Source organism: Dromiciops gliroides, chromosome 1, assembly GCF_019393635.1.
Source record: "Dromiciops gliroides isolate mDroGli1 chromosome 1, mDroGli1.pri, whole genome shotgun sequence".
Taxonomy (NCBI): Eukaryota; Metazoa; Chordata; class Mammalia; order Microbiotheria; family Microbiotheriidae; genus Dromiciops; species Dromiciops gliroides.
Window position 1 is genome coordinate 253,067,220 of NC_057861.1, and position 19,048 is coordinate 253,086,267.

General features: G+C 37.9%; 1 protein-coding gene across 38 annotated transcripts in view; it reads left to right on the forward strand.

The window, feature by feature from the left end:
* DTNA (dystrobrevin alpha) overlaps nucleotides 1–19,048 on the forward strand; it is a 490,634-nt gene that overhangs the window by 343,477 nt on the left and 128,109 nt on the right. For all 38 annotated transcript variants that reach the window (XM_043976702.1, XM_043976699.1, XM_043976700.1 and 35 more), the window contains one exon: nucleotides 5,513–5,726. In XM_043976702.1, coding sequence (XP_043832637.1) covers nucleotides 5,513–5,726 — 214 coding nt within the window. The remainder of the gene's footprint in view (nucleotides 1–5,512; nucleotides 5,727–19,048) is intronic.

A 19,048-nucleotide genomic window follows, 5' to 3' on the forward strand; every position in this document is an offset into this window, starting at 1 on the left:
CTCTCCCCCACCCCTGCCCCAAATAAAGTACAGTAGGTATTACTGCTTTGGGAGGATATAGTCTGAAAATGGAAAGCTTATCTTTAAGCTAGTGCAGCTTTCTGAGATCATAGTACAGTGGTGAGAGACAGGCAAATAAGAGGAGGGAAACAAGGGAATTTGAAAGAATTAAAGGAAATTAAATCGAAAGAGTTTTAATAAAGTCAGTGAGGTGGAGTACAAGTTTACAGGTTCATAGCTCTCCCATTATTAGGAAGGGCAAGAAGCAAAATAAGATTATTTATAAGGGATGTGGAGGCAGAGGAGAGAGGTGTTCAAGGTCAATATATATATATATATATTTACTGTTTCATTGTATGTTACCTTTTTAAAGAATCCCTACTGATCTAAGGATCAGAAATGAAATGACCTCAGGAGATGGATGAGAAAATGTTGGAGAATACTTCTAAATTAGATAGGTTAAAGAAAAATCAATCATTTTAAAATCAGACTTTTTTTATGAACTACTTCCTGAAAAAAAAATCTGTAAAGATAGACTTCTTTAAAATGTTAAAACTAGGAGATAGGGCAACTAGGTGGCGCAGTGGATAGAGCACTGGCCCTGGAGTCAGGAGTACCTGAGTTCAAATCCGGCCTCAGACACTTAACAATTACTAGCTGTGTGATGCTGGGCAAGTCACTTAACCCCCAATTGCCTCACTAAAACAAAACAAAACAAAACAAAACAAAAAAAACCACTAGGAGATATCATCTTGATTAAGGAATAAAATTAAAAAGTCTAAAGGATTTAAGATGTATTCATGTAATCTTTTTCTGAAAAGTTTTACAAGTAGGTCACAATGAGCCGTTCACAATCGCTAACTCATTTTCTTGACAATATTTGCAATACTGAGTATCAATATCAAACCTGAACTACTGAAGTTAAGTTAGCTATGACATGGGCACCCAGCAATCATCCCCACATAATACCATTCTCACTCAATATATTTCTAGGCTCAGAGAGAAACACTGAAGAAATCTATCTTTGATGATTGGGGCTTAAGAAATTCATACTATTGGACAGGCAAAATTCTCTTAAGTACCAGGATTCACCCAAGAATATGAGAGTGAGAAACAAGCTTGTTTTCTGCAGAGGTAGAAAGCATTTGCTCACTTTTGTGAAAGATTTTTCTAAATTGAGAAATGGTGGAGTATGGGACGGTGTTGTCCATGGATTGGGGAAAATGGTAAAATTCATCTTTTCAAGTGTACAAGCAAACATTTAAAAAATAAGGAGAAAGGGAGAATATGGTGGAAAGAATGATATTTTATCAGGCTGATCTGGCTGGACTAGTTGGTTTAATTTGCATTTTTTAAAAATCACATTATGCCAAAAATAGTTTAAAAATTTAAAAACATATAACTTAATTTTGTTTAAAAATAACTATCATTAAATATTACAACTTAAATGTCTTTGTTTTGAGCAATGATTTTTGTTACCCTGATAAAGTTAGACAAAAGCATCTGAAATATTATGTAATATGTTGAACTAGGAGTAATTTACCTCCTATTAACTTCACAAGTAACTACTTAAATTTAACTTGAAAAATGAAATAACCAAATGACCCTGGGCAAGTCACTTAACCCCAATTCCCTTAAACATCTGGGGCCATCTCCAATTGTCCTAATATATATCTTGCCACTAGACCCATATGGCTCTGGAAGAGAGAGTAAGGTTGGTGACCTTGCACAGCCCTCCCTCACTTAAGTCCAATTCAGTGCAAAAGTCATAACATCACCCCAATATCATGTTCCTCTTTGAAAATGAAGGACAAACAATAACAATTATTCATGCCCAATGGAATTATACGTGAAATGCATATTAAGTACAAAATCAAGTAATATACAAAATTATTTTTAAGTTGTGAAGAATATGAATTAATGGAAATGTACTTTTTGTAGAAAGGAATTTCTTTTTCTTTTTTTTTTACCTAATGGGGTATAATGTAGGACAGAAAATATATTTCTGTTCATTATAAAAATTAATTTCAAAAGCCATTAAGTTGAGCTTCAAGAATTTTACAGTGGGAATGTCCCTCAAAGGTCATATAGTCCTACATCTTCCTTTTTACAGCTAAAGAAACTGAGTCTAGGAGTTACATGGCTTGTCCAAGATTATGCAATAGCAATGATAGAGCCAGAACTACAACCTTGGTGTTCTGACTCTTGTAGGTCAGTGCTCTTCTACTACATCAATGTTATCTGTCAGGCCACTTAAGCAATAAGCCTGATGCTCCAGGAAAGTGGTGGCACCATTGACTGAAATGAGGTTGTAGGAAGGGTTAGTTGGTGAGGCAAAATGGTTCATTTTATTTTTTAAATATTTTATTGTAAATTTAGCAAGCCATTGACAAAGTATTTCAATAGACAAAAAAAAAGATAAAGATATAAGAAATACTGGACTTCTGTTATGTCTAGGTTTCCTTAAAAGAAATACATGTATGCAGGTATTTTTATATTATTAATAACATAGTAAGAAAATTACTCTGCATTTATTTCTATGCTTCTTTTCTTCTCTGAATGTTTTAAAATCATTTATTAATGCATTTTTGCATATCTATCACTACCCTAACCTCCAACCCCTTCAACAGAAGGCCTCCCTTTTACACAGGTATATTTAACGTGACAGCCAGACATCTAAGTTCATGCCATCTTTAGCTGCCCTGAAAATTATGTCATGCTTTACATTCATAAATTATATGACTAATGGCTGAATATTTTGTATTATCTTGAGAAGTCACATCATGGGTTTTCACTCCATTCTGCAATTAAGTAGTTGGACAAGTCGCTTAATCTTTCTGGGCATGAGCTCTTACCACTAAAATGAAAGGGTTGGACAAAATAATTTCTTAGATTCTTCTACCTTTTTGATTCTGTGATTCTTCATCTAGATTATATCATTTGCCTTAGAAATTATTTCTTCTATTCCAGGTTCTCAGAGACAAAACATCATCCCAATAGAGCTTGTATATCTTACATTCAGAAGAGAATGATTCTTTCCTTTGGCCAACTAAAACTGTTAAAGATAAGATGGTAGAATATGTGACAATTGCATAAATTAAAGGATATAGAGAAGATTCTGATCTAGAGTAATCTTTAGGATGACAGGAAAAATAGTTCTCTATCAGTGGGGAAATGACTTAGATAAAATGACAATTTTAGTAAAGCTTTGCATAAACATTGAAATAGCATAAACTGTGTCTAATGAAGAAGAGCTTCTAGACTCAAACTGAGCAGGGGAGAAGTAGGCCCCAAGATCTACCAGTTTCATATCTGTGAGGCCTTGGGCAAGCCTTCTGGTTTCAACTCTTCCTGATCATGAACACACATTAAGGCTGATGGTCAGGTAATCCTCTTCATATCAGACCTGCAGTGCCCAAATACCTCATTGTAGTGGTGGGGAGTAAAGTACAAGATCATTTATCCTTCCATGTCATGACTAGAGTCCCTCTGTGCTCCTCCACTCCTGGAGACTACATGGTGATCCTTTTCACTCTCCAAGAGCTATACTGCTTTGGAACTCTCCTCAATTTAGAACGTCAGGATCCAAACTCACAAACTTTGGTTTACTTGTGAGACAACCCTCAAGGAGCCAGCATTTCTCAATAAATGTACTTTAGCTATTTAGGAGGCTAGATCCTAGCATCACAAGACCTAATAAACCCCCTCAACTTTAATTAGGAAGAAAAATTTCAATAATTAAATTGTCTTGAACTGCTATGTTGGGCCATATAAGAGTAAGGGTACATTATCTTCTACCAAAAGGTAGCATGTGCCTCAGCAGTAAATCTCCATATGCAACTGTTTTCCTGGCTGCCACCATCTCTTGAACTGGGAAAGTCTAATTTCATGAATTTCCCTCTTGAGCCAAGTGGATAAGGACCTGTAATCTCCATGTACTTCTTTCTAAGGTAGCCATTTAGGGGTACAGTTTGCAGGATGGAGGAAGGGAAACTGTGTCCATACAGAGGTTTCTCTGCCCCTTTCCCATATTTAGGTTAGCTCTTGACTCTCTTACACTCTTACACTCCTAAAGAAAGTCAAAAGGTTATACAGTCTATCATCTGTTGGCCTTCACAAAATTGGATTCTCCTTCTACCAGAGTCTACCCAATCAAGTGTATAGGCCAACTACTTTATCCTGGAGATAAGCACAGTCATAAATACTTTATAGGGAGCTGCATTTTGTCTTCTTTATAAGTTGTTAATGGGCATGAACCTGAATTCTCTCCCTCCTCATCTCCACCTCCAGATTTCTCTGGCTTCTTCAAATCCCACCTAAGTTCTCTCTGCATGAGTACAATCTTTCTTCCTCCATCCTGCAAACCCTACCCTAGTAAGAAGTACATGGAAATTGCATGTCCTTACCCACTTGGATTAAGAGGGAAATTCCTGAAATTGGATTTTCCCAGTCCCTAACCCTTTTCATTACAGCACCATCTCTCTATTGTTACTGTTGTTGTTATTGTTTTTTGTTGTTGTTGTTGTTCAGTTTTTTCAGTCATGCCCAATTCTTCATGACCCCATTTGGAGTTTTCTAAGTAGAGATACTGGAGTGGTTTTCCATTTCCATCTCCAGCTCATTTTATAGATGAAGAAACTAAGTCAAACAGGGTTAAATGACTTGACCAGTATCTCACAGCTAATACAAGTTTGAGACTGGATTTGAACTCACAAAGAAGAGTCTTTCTGAATCCCAGCCTGGCACTCCAGCCAATGTGCCACCTACCTGATACTCCCTTTTTATCCAATTTATCATGTATATAGCTTGCTTTCCATAGTTGTTTGCGTGTTGCCTCCCTCAATAGCCTGGGAGCTCTTTTAGGTCAGGGACTGTCTTTTGCTCTTCTTTGCATCCTCGGCCCTTAACATAGTTCCTAACACATAAAAGTGCTTAATAAATGTTTACTAATTTGCTAACTCCAAGAGAGTTCCCCAGATTAAAAATCCCTATTTTAGATATAAAATGAACTTTTACACTGGCTCTCCTGATACGCACAGAATAAACTAGAGATAATTAACAGAAGAAAAGTATTAGAAGTAATGGGGATCAAGCAAGAAGGGAGCTTAAAGGTCATCTGATCCCAGCCTCATAATCTATGTAAGAGTGCCTTTGACAATATCCTGAACAAGTGTCTATTTAGCCCTAGCTTAAACATTTACACTGATGGCAAATTCCCCCTTTTGGGAGATACCCCATTCCATCTTTAGACATCACCAATTATTAGACATGCCATTAGCTCCAAGAAGAGACCCCAGACCTCAGACTCTGGAAGGAATAAGAGTCAAAAATGAGAGAGCTAGAGAAAGAACACATCCTGTTCTTAACAGGATGCTGTGGAATAATACTAAGAAAGTAAGGAAATTGATCTCTGAAGGAACCTACCACAGTTAGAGAACTTGGTAGATATTTTCTAAAAAAAAAAATGGATTCTTTTTCATGAACTTGTTGAATCTCCTTTGATTATGTACAGTACATCTGGTGGACATTTGGAACGTCATAGAAGCCCTGAGGGAAAATGCCCTGAACAACCTGGACCCAAATATAGAACTAAATGTGGCCCGCCTGGAGGCTGTGCTTTCAACCATTTTTTACCAGCTCAACAAAAGGATGCCGACCACTCACCAGATCCACGTGGAACAGTCTATCAGCTTACTGCTCAACTTCCTGCTTGCAGCCTTTGATCCGTAAGTTCCCTCACCAATGGGCTTTAGTTTTCCCTCACTGTTCAAACTTTTCCCACACATCAGCTTTGTTGACTAAAGTAACAGACCAAAAAGACATGTCTTTCTTTTTTCCTGCTTAATCTGATGCCAATTGTAAAAATAGTAATATCTGACATTTATATCATGGTTACAAAGCAATTGCTACATACCCTTTTATTTAATTCTACCAATCCTCTGAAGTGATAGAGGTTGTATAAATATCTTCCTCAATTTTCAGATAAGAAAACTGAGGATTAGAGAGGTCTGGTGAAATAGATATGGTGATAAATTCATTAGATAAAAGGCAGTACTAGGTACAATGCACAGCACACATAAATGTTTGTGTTCACTCCAAATTTGGTCCTCTTTCCTTGACACCACATTGTCAGAGAACTTTGTGGATTTAAGAACAAAAGACAAAAATACATGTTGAAATATGGAAGCAAAATACCAACTATGAAAAACTAACACTAGAAGTATTTCATGAGATAAACTATAACTTTATAAACATCTACCTAGATGTTTTAGGTGAATGTTCAGAGGAGTTATGAAATGTTATCAGTGTAGGGAATTCCTGGTGTGGGAATTCTCAGAAATCCTGTAGACCAGGGTTGTCAAATACACAGCATGCTAGCTGTATATCCAGCCAACTCCCCAGCAAAAGAGACTGAACCAGATTAAAATGTAACTGGGAAGCATTTCACAAAAGAAATAAAAATACAGTAGAACATAGATAATGTTAAAATGTGGTTTTATAAGTCAGTATGTGGCCACAAGGATCCTTATGTGTGACTTAAAGTTCCCATTTCTATTGAGTTTGATACCACTGATGTGAATAAATTACAGCTCAGTAGTGACTTCACAGAAAAGTCCTAAGGAGTTGTTTCAGACACAAGAAAAGTTGAATAACTTATCCAGTGTCTCATAACTTCAGAGACAAGATTTGAACTGAAGCCTTCAAGTCCAACATTCTATCCACTACACTACTGTGCCTCTCTAGACTAGAGGCTGTATAACACACAAAAATATTATGTGACTGCCTGCTTGGAATGTGAATTAATGAAGCATGGTAAACTTTCATGTCAGCGAATTCTCTTGTATGATGAATTTTTGTCTAAAATAATCAAATCTACTCAAGAATTCATGGAAGAATAAGGGAAGGATTCTTGGAGACCTTGTTGATGGTGACCATGACGTATTAAAAATGTATACAATGATTGTTTTCAGACACCATCCATGAAAACTGGCCTTCTTTATACTTATACTTCATAGACTCATAGAATCTGAGCTGAGAAAAACTTCTAGTGTTCATCTAGTCAACACCCCCTTTTTATATATAAGGGTATTGAAATCTAGAAGGGTTGTGTGCCCCAAATCACACAGCTAGTCAGTAACCAAGCTGGAACCAGAACTCCGGTTTTTTAATCTGAATCCAGGGCTATTTACAGTACAACACGTGGCCTTGATATTTAGTCAAAGAAAATGGAATATGAATTGTAACCTAAATCCATATGATGACCCTAAAGTTTTAAGGGGGACCTTTCAAACAGCTCTATACCTCTCCATATTCCACTTGCTGCCTTGTTTGTTAAAATAGAGATGTTTGGATGCAAAATTTCAGCCACCTCATCTTGAGAAACACCTAAGGTTTTGCCTGATTCAGATGTATCCAGGCAGCACATAGGGGTATTGTGATCATTGCCAGAGGGGGTGTTCCAGCTTGATTTTTATTCCTTTATCCACTTACAAAAGCAGCCAACTGACATCCAGCCTCATAATGCAGTAATGAGGTAATTACTGTTCAGTTAGACCAATGTATGCTACCTTCATGAATTCATATTTTGAGGAATGCTTAAGTTGAAAATAGCAATTTCAAAATAAGCATTTCACCCCAGCTTGAGAGTCTCCTTGCTTGGTATTGTGTACCCTTCAGAACAAGATCTACTGGTATAATTTAGTCTCCATGGTAACAGAGTGGTGGGGCAGGGAGAGAAGGCGGTTGGGTTGTTGCACATGACAAGACAGAAGAATGGAGCCAAGCCATGGTATTGCTATAACAGCCTTCCACTCCTGTCCTCTTCACAGCAGTAGCCCAGCCTCCCTGGGTCAGGCCACCAGCATCTCCAGGGTGCTTATTTTTATTTTGAGTTGTTTATTAATGTGATGCAATAGGGAATGGAAAATGTAAATTTCTGCTAAACCCTGAATTCATGCCACGATGACAGTTGTCAGGAGCCAAAATGGAAATCCCCAGTCACGCTAAGAGTAAATGGTAACTGTTGCACAAATGTGGGCAACAGAGAATGAAATGGAATGGGTGTGTGTGTGTATGTTTGTCTAGGAAAATAATACCCTGAGGGGTAAGGAATGGGAGGCACAGGGACAGAACTAGCTATCTTACTGAATCTTTCAAATGCTAGAGCACAAATTTCAAAGAAAGCAATTATTTATTTGGTTTCTGAAAAGTAAGAACTATATAGTCCATTAAAATAATTTTAAAGGTAATAAGGAAAGCTAAATTTCTGGAATATCTCTAAGTAAAAAGCAATTCAAACAGAGGGGCAGGGGAGAAAATGTTATTTCCTTATCCATTCTTCTCACATACAAAATACTAAGTTAGCTTTCCTCTAATATACTTTTCCAGTCTTCCTACTACATCAGGAACCAGCTGGATCTGGCAATGAATTGGATTGCTGAGGACAGGGTAGTGTTAGGCAGGGTAGATTGTGACAGTGAGAAAGAGTCAAAAAAATATGCTAAGCTTCCTAGTTACAGTGAGTTGGAAAATGGTAGAGCCATTAATGAGGCAGCAAACAGATATGAAGATGATAATACTCTGATGGCAGAAAGTGAAGAGGAATTAAGAAAGCTCTTCACGAGGGTGAAGGTGGAAAGTGTAAAAGCTGGCTTGAAGTTTAACATCAAAAAAAAAAATAAGACCATGGGAACTGGTCCCATCACTTCCTGGAAAAAGAGGGAGAAGAAATGGAAGCAGTACCAAATTTTCTATTGTGGGGCTCAAAGATCACTACAGATAGTGACTGTAGACATGAAATTAAAAGACACTTGCTCCTTAGAAGGAGAACTATAGCAAATCTGGACAGCATACTGAAAAACAGGGACATCACCTTGCTGACAAAGGTCTCTATACTCAAAGCTGTGGTTTTTCCAGCAGTAATGTACAGTTGTGAGTTGGACTATAAGGAAAGCTGAGCATTGCATTATCAACACTTTTAAACTGCCGGAGAAGACTTTTGAGAGTCCCTTGGACAGCAAGGGGGTCAAATCAGTCAACACTTAAATAAATTAATTCAGGCTGTTCACTAGAAGGTCAGATACTAAAGCTAAAGATTAAATACTTTGGCCACATAATGAAAAGACGGGACTCATTGTTAAAGACACTGATGTTGAGAAAGATTGAGGGCAGAAGGAAAAAAAGGATGGCAGAAGATAAGATGGATAGATAGTGTTAAGGAAATAATGAATATCTATTTGAACAGACTTTGAGAGATAGTGGAGGATAGTCTGACATGCTATGGTCTATGGGGTCATAAAGACATGACTGAACAACAAAGTGCCATTAACAGAAATAGAATAGTCAAGAGGAAGAACTGATTTTGGGATTCGGGAAAAATGTTTCTGATCTTGGAAGAAGAAAAAATTATTGTTAGAGACAGGAATTTCAATGCTGAAGATCTTGAAGATGGAACCATTCTGAATATGGCCTTTCTGTTGGATGGAGTAAAAATGGGCCATAGAATCATGGCTTTAGAGCTAAAAGGGACCTGAGGCCATTTAGTTCAACTCCTTTATTTTGTAGTTGAAGAAATCATTGTTAACTTACTCAGGATCTCACAGGGACTTGAACACAGATGCTCTAATTCCAGAGTTTGTGTGCTTTCCATCCTACCATAGTCTCTCCTCACTTGTTTTGAGATTTGAGACAGTTTGTTTTAAGGGTCACCAACATATATGTTGATATCCTTGGATCTCCTGGTGAAGGATGAAGTAGAGAGGAAGACTGTGAGCTAAGCACTGAAGTCACTGAGGGGAGATGGGAAAACATGGAATTCAGCAGTAATCAGGATGGGGAGAACATTAAAGGGAAAACAGAAATCCTTATACCTTTAAATTGCCCCAAAAAAGGCATGACTCTTTCAGGAGGCTGATCAAGTTCAAGTGTGTGTGTGTGTGTGTGTGTGTGTGTGTGTATAATATATATATATATATATATATATATATATATATATATATATATATATATACATGATCTTTGGCTAGCTCTTTTTGAATTCATAATTATATGTTTCTGAGTTATTTTCAGTGAGAAAACCCCATTGGTTTCTTGACTATATCCCCCAATTCTAATATATTTTTCTATTTTACGCTCTTTAGCTATCCTTGGAGAACTGGATTAGAAAGATACATTTGTAGTGAACCAAACAGAGTGGTTTTTAATTTGTTGAGTTAGAGTTAATTTTACAGAGGCTAAAACTTCAAACATATGAGCTTTATAAATGCTAAACTAGAGAATAAAAAGTACTTTTACAATTATCTCTGTTTTAGCTTTTGCTTCTTGGAGAAGCATTTAAGCAGACATTCCCTACTATGGAATCCTCAGTTACCTTGAAAAATACCTTAGTATTTTTTTTCTCTCTAAATGAGTTAAGGTAAGAGAACCTAGGTACTCTGGCCCAAACCCTTCTGCCTTTCCAATTTAAAAAAGGCTCTGATGTACTTGCAGAGCCAAGATGTACTGCAGAGCATATAATGGTTTTCTGCGTGTGCCTATGAAAGTTACTACCCTAGCAGTACATTATCTGTATGGAGTTCTCCTGAGAAACCTTTGTCTGCTCACTTTTGTGAATTTGTGTGGCTATCTGAAATCAAAGGAGAAAGAGACAGCCTTCTACAAAGGCCAATCCTTTCCTTTTGTTATCTGAATGAGTGAACCTATCAAACACCCTGTGACTACTTAGCTAATGCCTTTTCAAACTTCTCTTGAATTCTCAATATCCAGATGAAATTCTTCCCTACTAACTGAGACTTGGCTCTGATGGATGATGCTTTGTTTGAGAGTCCTTCATGTTTCTGAGACAAAATAGCTTTACTGGAGAAGTACCTTTATAGTTGTGGTAACTGTTGAAAACCTTAATCAACCATACCACCTAATTTTTGGATGTTTTAGGGGATTTATGGAGTATTGGACTTAGAGTTGGGAAGATCTGCATTCAGACCCTTCCCCTAACTCTCTCTGTGTGAAATACCCTCCACAGCCTCAGTTTCCTCACCTGTAAAATGGGGACAATAGTAGCACCTATTTCATAGAGTTGTTGTAAAGCTCAAGTAATATGATATATGTATGTAAGATACTTGTATATCATATATATACCACATTGTGTAAAACCTTGAAGCACTGTAAAGGTGTAAGCTGTGGTTATTATTAGGGGAAAATGATACCTTCAAATGGTTGGTGGATTTTGGATTTTCTGTCCGCAATGATTTTACCAAGAAGTTAAATATCCAACTAATTCTGCGGAAGTTCAGGAAACTCCCTGGAAATAATTTAGATACTTTGGATTAAAGTCGAAAATTCTTTGTGGCAATCACATGGCAAATGACCACTGAAGGTCATTAAGTGGTCGTGGTCCCAAAGGAACTTGAGAGAATAATTGCTGTGCCCCCTTCCTCACACTCCTCTCTCATCTTGACATTATGGCTGTCAAGTTAGGCTAAAATTTCTCACTATGTGCTAGGGATATGAAAATATTCATTTCATGCCTGCCTTTCTGCTTGCAAGGAAACACTTTGTATCATACACAATCAGACGTGATTTGAGATGGAATAGGGTGGTTTATAGGGTAGTGAATTTATTGTCATTGGACTCATTCAAACTGAGTTGCAGCACCTGTCCTGATTTTGTAAGGGAATCCCTGCTTGAAGCATAAGGATGAACTCTATCACCTCAAAATTCATCATGAATTTTGACAGGAATCTCATTAGATCCAATATTTGACCTGCCTGATTATTTTTTCTGGGCATCTTGCCTCTAGGACAGTGCTTTCCAAAGCAGAGGTCATGTATCCCATTGGGACCGTCACATGACCCCAAGGGCATGTGATCAGCCAGTCAGAGAGTAGAAAAGTGGTTCATATCCTACCCTTATCAAGTAGGCAATCATGGGTTTGTCATCAAAACAGTCATACCACCCACTACTCACAATACTGCTTGACACTCCCCCATTCTGTTCACTCCCACCACTGGGCAACTGTGGGTATACCTGGACATTAATATAACCAATATAACCATGATATAGTCACCTGTATCAATTGCCCAAGTAAAACTTTTTACCAATTCCCCCCCCACACACACACACACACACAGCATCCACATAGCTTGTACTCTCCCACCCCTCCCCAATGACTTCATTACTATAGCAAGTGCCAGGTGGTGGCTAGTGAATGATTAGAAGAACTAACTATGCCCTCCACCCCCTGTTGCCCCTTCCATTTTGGTGGGTTTAAGGAGGTTACACAGGACCAATAGACATGGATGAGTCATGTTCTTCATTTCATTCTCATTGTATTAAAAAAAAAAAAAAGACATCTTAGGGGGCAGCTAGGTGGCATAGTGGATAAAGCGCCAGCCCTGAATTGAGGAAAACCTGAGTTCAAATCCGACCTCAGACACTTGACAATTACTAGCTGTGTGACTCTGGGCAAGTCACTTAACCCTCATTGCCCTAAAAAAAAAAAGTCATTCTCATTGTATTATTTTTTTTTAATCACAAAATGATCTTCTTGTTGAGAGCACCATATTATTGACCCACATCCTCAGTGATATTCTTGAGTTTCCACACACTCTCTCTCACCCCATATATCCATCAGTTGCTGGATTTTGCCTTTTCTACCTCCATGACATTTTTTGCACATGACCTATTCTTGTCTATTCAGTAACCAAATTAGTTCAGGCCTTTGTTGCCTCTTCCTTGGATTATCGCAATGGGCTCCTGATTGGTTTCCCTGCTTCAAGTCTCTCCTCTCCCCAACATATTCTCCACACAGCATCCAAAGAGATTTTCCTAATGTGCATGTCTAACCAAGCCATCCCTTTATCCAATAAATTTTAATGACTCTCTAGGATCATATATTATTTTATTTTTGCTCATGAGTTGAATGCATTTTTCCCCATACTCAAAAGCAAGGTTTTCCATCATGGCACTATTTTCTTTAAAATAAAGTTTATTGGGGACAGCTAGATGGCACAGTGGATAGATAAAACACTGGCCCTGGATTCAGGAGGACCTGAGTTGAGATCTGACCTCGGATACTTAACACTTATTAGCTGTGTGACCCTGGGCAAGTCACTTAACTCTCATTGCCCCACCCAAAAAATTATTCGGGTGGGGAAAAAAAAAGGTTTTCTTTCCATGGTATTACATGGAATAGCCTCAGATTGAACTAGTAACTCCTTTTTAATTATGGTGGGTCAAGGTTCAAAATGAGAACAACAAACACAGATCAAATAGTCTGATAGAATGTAAGTTCCTTGTGGGTAGGGACAGTTTCACTTTTGCCTTTTTATTCCCAACACAAAGCATAGTACCTGGAACCTATTATGATTATCATCAGTCAACATTTATTAAATGCTTACTATGTGCCAGGCACTGTGTGATCCAAAGAAAAGCAAAAACTTGGTCCCTCAACTCAAGGAACTCACATTTTACTGAGAAAGACTTGAGAAAGAACATGAGTTCAGCCAGTGAAAAAGGCTCAGAGTGGAGAGAAGAGGTATCATCTGAGGAGCAGCAGGAAGGCCTGTTTCCCTGGATAGTAGTAACATAATAAAAATAATAGCTAACATTTGTAGAGTGCTATGCTCGAGGCACTGTACTAACCAATTTACAATTATTATCTGATTTGAGCCTCATGACAATTCTGGGAGGTGGGTGTTACAATATTATCCCCATTTTATAGATGAGGAAACTGAGGCAAATAGTGGGTAAATGACTTGCCCAAGGTCACACAGGCACTAAGCATCTGAGGCCAGATTTGAACTTGGGTCTTCCTGACTCCAGGTCATGTGCTTTACCCACCATGCCACCTAAGTTGCCCTTGGTACATGGAGGCAAATACAATAATAAAAAAAGAAGAAAAGGGGCAGCTAGGTGGCAGAGTGGATAGAGCACCGGCCCTGGATTCAGGAGTACCTGAGTTCAAATATGACTTCAGACACTTGACACTTACAAGCTATGTGACCCTGGGCAAGTCACTTAACCCCCACTGCGCTGCAAAAAAAAATTTAATTTAATTTTTTAAAAAAGAAGAAAAACAAGAAAGATTTGGAAGGTCATGAAAGGCTTTAAAATCCAAACAAAGGATTTTCTATTTGATCCTGGTGGTAAATAGCAATTCAGAGGAGTTTAATGAGGAGAATAACATGTTCAAACCTGTGCTTAAGGATAATGACTTGGGCAGCTGAGTGGAGGAGGGACTGGACCTTGAGAAGAGATCTGAAACTGGGAGACCAATCAACAGTCTGTTGCAACAGTTTAGGCATAAAGTGAGTACTCACAGGAGGGCAGGAGCTTTGTGAAGTAGGGAGAAGAGGATGCATAGGAGGAGGTCTTGGCAACAGATTGGATCCAGGCAGTGAGTGTGAGTGAGTAAGTGAGGAGTGAGGGAAACAACCAGGTTTTGAGCCTAGGTTCATGGGAGGATGGTGGAACCTTCCATAATTATTGCAAAGCTCAGGAGAGGGGAGGACTTGGGGAAAAGATTATGAGTTCTATTTTGAACATGTTGTATTTAAGATGTCTACAGGCAGTTTTCTGATGAAGAAACCAAAGCTATCTATTCCCATATGAAAAAATGCTCTAAATCTCTAATGATTAGAGAGATGCAAATTAAAACAACTCTGAGGTACCACCTGACACCTATCAGATTGGCTAAAATGACAAAAAAGGAAGATAATAAATGTTGGAGAGGCTGTGGGAAAATTGGAACACTAATGCATTGTTGGTGGAGCTGTGAGCTGATCCAACCATTCTGGAGAGCAATTTGGAATTATGCCCAAAGGGCAATAAAGCTGTGCATACCCTTTGACCCAGCAATCCCACTTTTAGGTCTTTTGCCCAAAGAAATCATGGAAGGGGGAAAGGGACCCACATGTACAAAAATATTTATAGCTGCTCTTTACGTGGTAGCAAGGAATTGGAAGTTGAGGGGGTGCCCATCAATTGGGGAATGGCTGGACAAGTTGTGGTATATGAATACAATGGAATACTATTGTGCTGTAAGAAATGATGAGGAGGAAGAGTTCAGAGAAACCTGGAGGGTCTTACGTGAGCTGATGATGAGTGAGATGAGCAGAACCAGAAGAGCATTGTACACAGTGTCATCAACATTGAGTGTTGACCTACTGTGATGGACTATATTCTTCTCACCAATGCAATGGTACAGAAGAGTTCCAGGGAACTCATGATAGAAGAGGATCTCCAAATCCAAGAAAAAAAAAGAAAGAAAGAACTGTGGAGTATAGATGCTGATTGAACCATATTATTTCTTTTGTTTTTGGTGCTGTTTTTTTTTCTATTTTGAGGTTTTGCATCACTGCTCTGATTCTTTCTCTTGTAACAGGATTAATGCAGAAATAGGATTGATGTTATTATGTGTATATATATGTGTGTGTGTGTGTATATATCTATATGTATATGTATAGAGATATATAGATATAACCTATATCAGATTACCTGCTGTCTAGGGGAGGGGGGGAGGGAGGGGAGGGAGGGAGAAAAATCTGAAATTGTAAAGCATGTATAAACAAAAGTTGAGAACTATCTTTACATGTAACGGAAAAAATTAAAAACCTCATACATTAATTACATACTAAATATAGAAACCAATGATCAGGATCCTTGTGCTACCAAAAGCCTGGTGCCCAATTTCTTTCTGCAACTGCATGCTTTGCTAAATAAATCATTGTCTGGATGTAAAAAAAAAAAAAGATGTCTACAGAATATACAGTTTGAAATGTCCAATGGGCAGTGAGTGATGTGATATTAGAGGTCAGGAGAGAGGTTAGAGCAAGAATCTGAAATCATCATCGAATTAAATAAGTACTCGTTGAATGAATACTTCAGAAGAGCCATAAAATTATTCAAAGATATAAATGTTTTGTTGTTTTTGTTTTTGTGGGGCAATGAGGGTTAAGTGACTTGCTCAGGATCACAAAGCTAGTAAGTGTCAAGTGTTTGAGGCCAGATTTGAACTCCTGTCCTCCTGAATACAGGGCCAGTGCTTTATCCACTGTGCCACCTAGCTGCCCCATAAGCTTACTTTTTTGGGGGGGGCAATGAGGGTTTAGGTGACTTGCCTAGGGTCACAGAGCTAGTAAGTGTCAAGTGTCTGAATCCGGATTTGAACTCAGGTCTTCCTGAATCCAGGGCCAATGCTTTATCCACTGCACTACCTAACTTCCCCATAAATGGTTTTTAAAGCAATGATATTGGAAAGTTTCCAGAATAAGCATGTAAAGTGTTAAAAATTACATAAAACATTTGAAGAAACTTTTCTTTCAAGAGAATTTACACATTTTGTCTGTTTTGAATGTTTTCTTGTAATAGCCTAGTTCTCATAAATACTTGAAGCTCAGTGATTCTCATAAAAGAGACAGCTTTAATAATTTAGTTTTTTCTTTTTTATTTCATAAACTAAAGCAGCAAAATGAGGACTGAATACAGCATAATGACATGAGAACTAGAATAAGCTGAGGTCTCAGAATCATTATCCAGCATGCTCTAGGACACTTAGTGATTTTGTTGTTGTTCAGGCATTTTCAGTCATGTCTGATTCTTTGAGATCCAGTTTGGGGTTTTCTTGGCAGAGATACTGGAGTTGTTTGCCATTTCCCCATTTTACAGATGAGGAAACTGAGGCGATTATGTGACTTACCCAGGATCACACAGCTAGTAAGTGTCAGAAGCGAAATTTAAACTTAGGAAGACAAGTGAGTCTTCCTGACTCTAGGCCTGGCAATCAGTAACTGCCAATGAGTGGCAGTCATAGGGGAAGAGAACACAAGGGAAAACCTACTAAGAATTAAATGGAAATGAGTTGCCTCAATAGAAAGTGAGTTTTCTGTTGCTGGAAATCTTCAAGTAGAGAGTGACCTCTTTGTTAGTGATATTGTGAAAGAGGCTCTCCTATGATTCTTATAGGAGTTGGGATAAGTGATCCCTTAGTCTTTCCTGGTTCTAAAGACGCTGCTGCTACTACTGATGGTGGTAGTGGTGGTAGAGCAGGAGGCAGAAGGAGAATGAAAGAATCCAGATGCTATTCTCAATATATTATGAGTGAAATATCTTTGAGCCTAGAAATAGAAGGAACATGATCAGCCTTTCCCACAACTGAACAAAAAAGCATTAGTCATAGTCTATTTCCTTAGAAATACTAATCATTCATTCAGTCAATGGATACTTAATGACTTCTTAATTAGCTATAAAATCATCTACTTGTATAAGGCTTTCTGAATCTAGAAATTTTGTGATTGCTCAGCTTTTATTGTTTCTTTTCTTTCCTTGTCTTTATGGTATAATAGAAAGACAAAGAAATAACTAATCTCTTTATCTATTACAGCCTAATATTATCTTTGAGATTGTCATAATAGAGTTCTAGGAACTACAGAAACACCTCAGTGGACATTGCACAGGAATACAAAGTGGTAGGGGACTGGGCCTTGCAAAACAATAGGGAAGAGGAGGAGATGAGGAGAGATTTCTTTCCAGACCCAGGGGACAGCCAGCACAAAGTTTCAGAGACAGGAAATGGTGTGTTGTTAATGAAGAACAATAAGAAGGCCAGTTTGACTGGACCATCACATAAATGAAGAGAAGTAATAAGCCTGTCAAAGTAAGTTGGGGCCAGGTTTTAAAGAAGAGTGAGTCTGTCTGTCTCACCTGGGCTGGTATCATAGGCTGATCTCAATGTCAATTGTTATGGAAGCTTTTTACCTTCTATATTTTTTAGGTTCACCTAGGAACCTGCTGGTTAATGTTTTAACAACCAGATCTCTGAAAAATGTGTGTATATGATACATTTTTAAGTTTAATCTGCATTATTAACATTTTTCCATCACTTTATTAAGTCTAGACAAGTAACAGAACAATAAATCAACCACTGCTTTGTAGATTTGCCAATTTCCATGGTATAAATGCTCACCCTAAAAATGTAACAGTTGGTTCTTGGGAGTTGGTTTGAGCTGGCTCCAGCACACCCTTGAGTTCACCCTTCCTTGGGTAACCTTGTAGCCTTCCCATTCTGGAGGTCTTACCTTATTAGTGTCAGATATTGTGCAGATACTGGATAACCTTTTATCTTGTATATCAGAACTTTTGAACTCAAGGGATCCACCTGCCTTAGCTTCCTCTACTATGAATTAGAAACATATACCATCATACCCAGTTCCATTAGCATAAAGTATTTTGAGTACATTAAACTTCTCCTTTATCAAGAACATTGTGGAAGTCTGAAGAGACTCAAGTATATACTCCTCAGTAAAGTCCAAGGCTAAAAATTTCATTCTGCCCATTAGTTGTCTCTGTGTCATACCTTTTTTTCTCAACAGTTATAATGAAATCCCATTGATCCTCTGGCTGAAAATAGATACACTGACTCTTCTTTTCCTTGTACAGGTAAAGTGTGAGCTTCAATTGTTTTTCAGTCATGTCTGACTCTTTGTGACCCCATTTGGGGTTTTCTTGGCAGATAATGGAAAGGTTTGCTATTTCCTTCTCCAGAATACTTGAGCTTAGGTACATTTTTCCCCCAATAAAATGGTTTTAATAGGTTCTTTTGTGGGTTAATGGCTTTTAATTCAATTTCTCCATTTTTCCCAAATCTCGTGCCCACATTTTGTTACATTTCTCTTTCTCTAAAAGCAAGGTAGTACGGTGTGAGGCCTGAAGTCAGGGAGACTCATCTTCCTGAGTTCAAATCTGGCCTCAGACATTTACTATCTCTGTGACCCTGAGAAAGTCACTGTTTGCCTCAGTTTCTCATCTTAAAATGAGCTGGAGAAGGAAATGGCAAACCACTCCAATATCTTTGCCAAAAAACAAAAACAAAAAACAAATAGGGTCACAAAGAGTTGAACATAGCAACAACAACAACAAAAGTTGAATAAGTTTGTCGTGTCTTTTCATTTGTGCAGCTAAAATATAGATATGAATTTCTAAGGAAGTCAACTCAATTTATTTTTTGTTATTGATCATTATTTTATAGAAGATAGTATGGTGAACACAGAAC